The following is a 7,664-nucleotide window of genomic DNA, read 5'->3' as shown; positions in this document are numbered from 1 at the left end:
GCCATAACACCAGCTGCTTTGTTTTCTGAGACAAGTTCATCTATAGCCAAGGATGGCCCTAAACTTGCCATATAGCCAAGGATAACCTTGAACTCATGATCCTCTTGCCCTCATCTCCTAAACACTAGTATTATATTCCTGATCCACACTGCCCGGCTAAGGTCAGGTCTTCTTATGTAGCCCGAGATGGCTTGGAACTCACTGTGTAGCCTGGGCTGGCCTTGAACTTGTAGATCTTTGTCTCTGCTACTTGAGTATTCTGGCGGCATATGTATGCCACCACGTGTTGCATAGCAGTTTCCTACCAGGTTTAAACATTCTGTCAGTCAGGAAAGCTCTATAAGACAGAATATAAACTACTCCAGATAGCTTCAGGAAGTCCCTGAAACTGACCAGATTTACTAGGTCCCTCTCTCCCAAGAGTAAGCAATAAAGACTGTTGGGAGTCACTCTTAGCCAAGGCAAGATGCAAAGAAGAATCTCAGAGAAGCTAAACTGCAAATACTCGAGACTAGAGTGGCTTCCTGGAAGAAGCAGAAACCAGCAGAGCTGCCTAGACTAACTGAGTCACTTGGAAAGATACTCTTCAGCCTGCTGAGCTGCCTACAAGATGTGCAACATGCATGGGTTTCCAGATTTTGTAAGCTGCCACCTATGTTGGGCTTTGGTGATGCAGCTGTCATTGAGCTGTCATTGCTGCTCCTGTTAATGACCCTTCACCTATATTCCAGTAAGTAGCACCACAGAATCCCATTGGCTCACCAGGTTGGACTTTGATGGTATCTATACTTTGGTCCTTATCTGGGCTGAGTAGATGTATGTGTTGTTTCGTCTCCCCAGGAAGAATCTTGTCAGACAACACCATGCCCGGCAGATTTTAGGTTTTCTAAGTTTATAAAAAGAAGTTCTGTCTCTCCTTTCATAAACTTGGGCTACTAAAGGCTGAAACCTCCAGATAATGATAAAGACCTGTTTATATAAGTCTTTTTAAATTTTTAAAATTTTCCCAGGCATGGTAGAGCACATCTTTAATCCCAACCCTTGGGAGGCACATGCAGGTGGATCTCTGTGAGTTCGAGGTCAGCCTGCTCCACAGAGTGAGATCCAGGACAGTCAGAGCAAACCAGTCTTGGAAAAAAACAAAAATTCATACATACATACATACATACATACATACATACAATAAACTGAAGCACTGATTTAAAGCATATGAGTGTTTTGATTGCGTGCATGTCTGAGCACCATGTGAATGCCAGGGACCCGAGATCAGAAGAGAGCATCAGATCCTCTGTTATTAGAATTATGGATAATTGTGAGTGGCCCTGTGGTTGCTGGGAATTGAACCTGGATCCTCTGTAAGAACTAGTGCTCTTGTCCTGAGTTCAAATCCCAGCAACCACATGGTGGCTCACAACCACCCGTAATGGAATCCGATGCCCTCTTCTGGTGTGTCTGAAGACAGCTACAGTGTACTCATATACAAAATAAATAAATAAATCTAAAAAAAACAAACAAACAAAAAAAAAGAACTAGTGCTCTTAACCACTGAGCCATCTCCTCAGCCTTTGAAAGCTCATTTCTCTCGGTCCTCTAGGGACACAAGTACTCAAGAGTTCTTTTTCTTTTCCTCTTAAATATCTTTATTTCATTTTTAGGTATATGTGTACCTGTGGGTGAGTACAGGTGCCCTTGGCGTCTGAAGTAGAGCATCAGACTCTCCTTAGCTGCAGTTGCAGGCAGTTCCGAGCTGCCTGATATGGGTTCTGGGAACCAAACTTGAGTCCTCTGGAAAACCAGCACGGGCTCTTAGCTGCTGGGACATCTCTTCAGGCCCTGTTTGTTTGCTTTGCTGAGAAGAATCTCGCTGTGGGGCCCTGACTAGCTTGGGACTACTATGTAGAACAGGTTGATCTCAAACTCACAGAGACCCACCAGCTTCTGCCTCCTGAGGGCTCCACCACACATGGTACCTAAGTCTTCTTTTTCATACTATATTCTAGAACTCAGAACTCGTGCCAGAAAACTTTGTTTAAAGAGTCATCATCAGGACTGGAGAGATGGCTCAGCGGTTAGGAGCACTGAGTGCTCTTCCAGAGGTCCTGAGTTCAAATCCCAGCAACCACATGGTGGGTCACAACCATCTGTAACGAGATGTATTTGGTGCCCTCTTCTGGTGTGTCTGGAGACAGCTATGGTGTATTCATATAAATAAAACAAATCTTTAAAAAAGTCGTCATCATCGTCATCAACATCTGAGTTGCTGAAGAAAAACCCCAGATTCAAATAGTACACAAAAACCAAGAGTGTTTACTCTGCAGAATCAACCAGCAGGCAGGGGTCAGCCATTCATAGAAAATGATGATGACCAGATAACTGATTGCTATATTCGCTTAACCGTTTTTGGTCAGACCTTAGAGAAAGTCCAGGGACTGTCTTAGTCCTTGAGCTGACTATCTCTCTCAGCTAGATGGTAGAGTTATTGCTTATTAATGACCCATTGTCTATGGGTTTGGTTTTCCATTTGTTTGTTTTGTCTTTGTTTTGAGAAGCCTTGCTTGCTTCTTTGGGAAACTGAAGCTTAAGGCCTATTCTAAAATGGAGTGAGTTAGGTCCTCTCAAATCTTCATTATCATTATTATTGGGGTTTTTTGAGACATGATTTCTCTGTGTGGTTGTCTTTGAGACAGGGTCTCACTCTGTAGTCCCGATGCCTGTAGACCGGGGCCTCAAACCTACAGACATCCACCTGTCTTTCCCTCCCAAGAGCTAGGGCTTGACTGTACCAAGCTTACCTATTATTATTATTATTATTATTATTATTATTATTATTATTATTATTATTGGTGATGAGCATGTACTCTACCACGGAGCAAAATACCTCACCTCTGATACTTAAAAAAAATTAAGTAAAATTCAGATGCCAGGCTACAGACACTTCCTGTGTAGCCCAGGATGGCCCTGTATTTCAGCCTCAAAGAAACAGAGATTAGAGGCATGTGTTACCATGGCTGGCAACGCTTTGATTTTTTTTTTAAGATTGTATTTATTTATTCTATATATGTGAGTGCACTGTCACTGTCCTCAGACACACCAGAAGAGGGCAATGGATCCCATTACAGAGGTTGTGAGCCACCATATGTTTGCTGGGAATTGAACTCAGGACCTTAGCAAGAGCAATCAGTGCTCTTAACCACTGAGCCATCTCTCCAGCCCAACACTTTGATTTTTAATTTTTAAGAAATATGCGCTTTCCGGCGGTGACGACTTCCCTACGAGAACATGCCTCTCGCAAAGGATCTCCTTCATCCCTCTCCAGAAGAGGAGAAGAGGAAACACAAGAAAAAGCGTCTGGTGCAGAGCCCCAATTCCTACTTTATGGATGTGAAATGCCCAGGATGCTATAAAATCACCACGGGCTTTAGCCATGCACAAACGGTAGTCTTGTGTTTTGGCTACTCCATTGTACTCTGTCAGCCTACAGGTGGAAAAGCAAGGCTGACAGAAGGATGCTCCTTCAGGAGGAAGCAGCACTGAAAGCCCCTGATTCAAGATGAGTGGGAACCTTCCCAATAAACACATTTTGATATAACAGAAGAAGGAGGAGGAGGAGGAGGAGGAGGAGGAGGAGGGGAGGGGAGGGGGGGGGGATGGGGGAGGAGGAGGAGGGGAGGAGGAGGAGGAAAAAGGAGGAGGAGGGGGAGGAGGAGGAAGAAGAAGAAGAAGAAGAAGAAGAAGAAGAAGAAGAAGAAGAAGAAGAAGAAGAAGAAAAGAAGAAGAAGAAGAAGAAGAAAGAAAGAAAGAAAAAAGAAAAAAGAAAAATGCCTTAGTGTTTTACCTGCATGCGTGGATGTGTTCCTGTGCGCCCAGTACCTACAGAGGCCAGAAGAGGACATTGGATCCTTGGTACTGGAGTTAAGGGTTCTTGCGAGCTTGTCATATGGGTACTGAAATTCAAATTGGGTCCTGTGGAAGAAGAACAAGTATGCCTGGCTACTGAGCCATCTCTCTAGCCCCCAAATATGTGAGATTTTGGTCACACTCTTGGTTGGATTGAAAGGATGGAAGTTCTGAAATTCTTGTCTAGCGTTAAGCGATTTAGCAATAACTGTGCGCTAACGGCTTTCCAGCGCTGACATGTAGGACGGAGCTGTCTCACAGTGGTTATCAACTGCTGTCGTCTCATTTCCTAGCATCCAGACATCAAGCTTCTGTGGAAGTGCGTGCCACAGCTTTCCTGAGAGGGCCTCCTCTCAGTTCTCAATTGTTACGGGAGAAGATTTAGGGAGTTCCCTAAATGATATGCAATTCCCTTGGCTTCCGTGAATAGTCTAGGAGTTGCCAATCCAGAGATCTAGAGCCCAATCCAGAGTGGACATTTCCGTGTGGCTGAGATTTAGCTATTCCGAAAATTTCTTTTTCTGGATCTTTAGTTAAGGGAGTGTGTCGGGTGGTGGGCTGTGAAAGGTATCCTAGTTCCCAGTTGAGCTGAGGTTTGAAACCCCAGTGACCCTAAGGAACAGTAGGCAGTTCCCTAAACTCCCAGGAAACCAGTCTCGGGTCCCACAGCTACAACCCCAACCCCACACCCAGCCTCTTATAGAGAGGTTTGTGACCATCAGTCACATAGGAGCAGCACCCCAAGCCCTCCCACATGTAGATGAGGTATCCCCAAGCTCTCACAGCAAGCCAACAGGAACTACCTACAGTCAGACCCTGACCCACCCCAAAACTGTACACAAGAATCCTATCCTGCAGGAACTGCAACACCGCCTCTTGGGGAAGAGATCTACTCTCCCGAAATCGCCCGCCAGAGGCTTCCCTGCGCCCCTCGCTGGCTAGTCAGCCCCCTGCTGACGTCTTGGAGCAACTGAAGCGGCAGTGGCAGACTGAGGTGGAGCAGCGCCAGCAATGGAGGTGGTAGAGACAATTTCCCCTCCCTGCTCGAGTTCTTTCTCCTTCGCCTGAACCCTCGCACCTGGCCGGGCCAGAGATCTCCGTGGAAAGCCCCCAATACATAGGCCCATAGGAGTAAATCAAATCTTTTCTTTAATATATAAAAACTTTTTTAATGTTATAAAACGTCTTAAAGAATACCCAGTGGCTGCACTGTGGTGGCATCCTGCATTTTCCCCGGTGAGATAAATCTGCTAGGTCTCCGGCAGTCCATACCCAGAAATGAGTTCAAAGTGGACCATAGAAGGATTTCTGGCTGTTAGATAAAAGCCACACGTTTCTTGGGAACTTGTGAAATAGGAGTAGTTTTCCTTGCCTCTGGCAGAAGGGACATGGCTCGCCACTGGACACGTACATGTGGTTTTATTGGCCTCCAGGCTCCTCAGCCCCATTCACAAATACTTGCTATACATTTCAAAGCCCCACCCTCATCTCCTAGCCCTCCTCACCCCTCCCTATGCCCTAACCGCCCTCCTGTAAACTCTTGAGCTCACAGTCCAACTGTTCTCTCTGTTGCCCCCCTTGCTGTCTTGCTAGTATCTGTTTCCAGCTCTTTCCACCGTCCTCTCACACTCCCCCAGCCTGGCCATACCCAGTTTTCTTTCTGCCCTAGACTTTGCCAGATCCCTCTGGATATTTTCTCTCTCCTACCCATAATGAAAATCTTTCTTGGGGCTAGAGAGATGGCTTAGAGATTAAGAACACTGGCTGCTCTTCCAGAGGTTCTGAGTTCAATTCCCAGCCTCCACGTGGGATCCGATGCCCCTTCTGGTGTGTCTGAAGATAGTGACAGTGCACTCACATACATAAAATAAATAATATTTTTTAAAAAAGAAAATCTTGGGGTTGGGGATTTAGCTCAGTGGTAGAGCACTTGCCTATGCAAGCGCAAGGCCCTGGGTTCAGTCCCCAACTTGAAAAAAAAGAAAAGAAAAAAAAAAAAAAAGAAAAGAAAAAATCTTTCTTCCTTCCTCCCAACCCCCACATCCCCACTAGCCACACGCCTACGCAGAGGCAGGCAAGACTCTGCGTTGTAGCCAGTCAGTGCTATACAAAGAAACTCTGTCTCAGAAAAGTAAACCAATCCAAACCAAACCAAACTTTCCCCTCTACTGGAGCGGCCATCTATTGGTTTCCTCCGATGCTTCCTCACACACAGAAGCTAGCCTGGAACTCCTAAGAGACCCACCAGTCTCCGCCCACCAAGTGCTCGGTCCCCAGCTCCAAAAAAAAGAAAAGGAAAAACAAAACAAAACGGGCTGAGAAAGTCATGAGCAGCAAGCCAGTAAACAGCATTCCGTCATGGCTTCTTGCTTCAGTTCCTACCTACCAGTTCCTGGTCTGACTTCTCTCCGTGATGGAGTGTGACCTGAGAGGTCCACACTGCAATAAACCTGTCTTCCTTAAGTTGCATTGATTGGGTTTTATTATTGTTATTGTTTAGTTCTTGATGTTTGATTTTTAGTTTGTTTTGAGACGGTGTATTAAAAAAAAAAACAAAAAACAAAAAAAACCTTGGCTGTCCTGGACTCACTCTGTAGACCAGGTTGGCCTCAAATTCAGGGATCCACCTGCCTCTGCCTCCCGAGTGCCCCACCACCTCCCAGAGAGTTTGGCCAAGGTGCTTTATTGAAGCAATCAAAACCCTAAGAGGACCACCATTCCTGACTTTTTTTTTGATTGTTTAGCCCTCTGTTTTCCCTTCTATGAGAATAGCGCTCTGATTCCTTGCTTGCTTACTTGCTAATTCCTTACATGGATCCAGGAACTTGTCCTGACTTGGGCAGGGAGGGAATGAAGAAAAATAAACACAGAAAAGCGGGGATCAGATAGACTCCGCTCTCTGGCGGAGAAGCCTCAGCAGTCTGGAAGCTCAGCACGTTTAGTATACAGAGTTGAATGAGGAAGTAAAGGGGAGGCAGGGTTTATGGTGCACAGCTAGATCAAGGAGACACGGTTAGCTTGTCTTGGTAGGAGCTAATCTCTTCGTAGGAGCAGTCTCCATAGGATAGCAGTCTTTAGGCTGTAGCATCTGAATGGAGGATGTTTCCTTTCTGCACTATCCACATCCACGTGTGGACCAGAGGAAGGCTTTGTCATCTGTTGGTTAAGAATGGCCCCTTAAACCCATATTTGAATACTTAGTCACCAAGGAGTAGAAGTCTTTGACCGGATTAGAAGGATTGGAGGAAGTGTGGGCTTTGAAATTCTGAAAGCCCATGCTAGGCCTAGTTCTTTTTCCCCTCCCGCTGCTGCCTGTGGATCAGGATGTAGCTCTTCACTACTTCCCCAGTACCATGGCTGCCTGCCTGCCACCATGCTCCCCACCCTGATGGTTATAGACTAAACCTCTGGCTCCCAATTTCTTTCATAAGAGTTGCCTTGGCTGTGGTGCCTCTTCATAGCAATAGAACCCTAAAATACCATTCCTCTGAGCCTCAAATTCAGAGACTCAAGAAGCTTTTCCACTTCCCTATGGGTCTGAGGCTATGGTTCTTGGCATGGCTCTGTAAGGTCAACAACACATACTCAGGCCTCATGCACCCAGGATTTCCTCCCCTCCCCTTTCCCCTCTTTCCCTCCCTTCCTCCATCTGCCTTTTCTGCCTATACAGGGTCTCACTACAAAAAGCCCCAACTAGGGGGACTGGAGAGATGGCTCAGTGGTTAAAAGTACTGGCTGTTCTTCCAAAAGTCCTGAGTTCAAATCCC

General features: G+C 46.0%; 1 protein-coding gene across 1 annotated transcript; it reads left to right on the top strand.

Moving 5' to 3' along the window:
* Positions 1-3,263: 3,263 nt before the first annotated feature.
* LOC116912579 (40S ribosomal protein S27-like) lies at positions 3,264-3,556 on the top strand. The gene has a single exon (XM_032916696.1). It carries the CDS (start codon positions 3,280-3,282, stop codon positions 3,532-3,534), a length of 255 nt encoding a protein of 84 aa, XP_032772587.1. The 5' UTR covers positions 3,264-3,279; the 3' UTR covers positions 3,535-3,556.
* Positions 3,557-7,664: the final 4,108 nt, after the last annotated feature.

This window comes from Rattus rattus, chromosome 11, assembly GCF_011064425.1.
Source record: "Rattus rattus isolate New Zealand chromosome 11, Rrattus_CSIRO_v1, whole genome shotgun sequence".
NCBI lineage: Eukaryota > Metazoa > Chordata > Mammalia > Rodentia > Muridae > Rattus > Rattus rattus.
The sequence above is the reverse complement of the archived record's forward strand: the minus strand, read 5'-3'. Positions and strand labels throughout refer to the sequence as shown.

Excerpts from the sequence above, each read along its gene's own strand:
- LOC116912579 (XM_032916696.1), top strand. The coding sequence starts at position 3,280 with ATGCCTCTCGCAAAGGATCTCCTTCATCCCTCTCCAGAAGAGGAGAAG.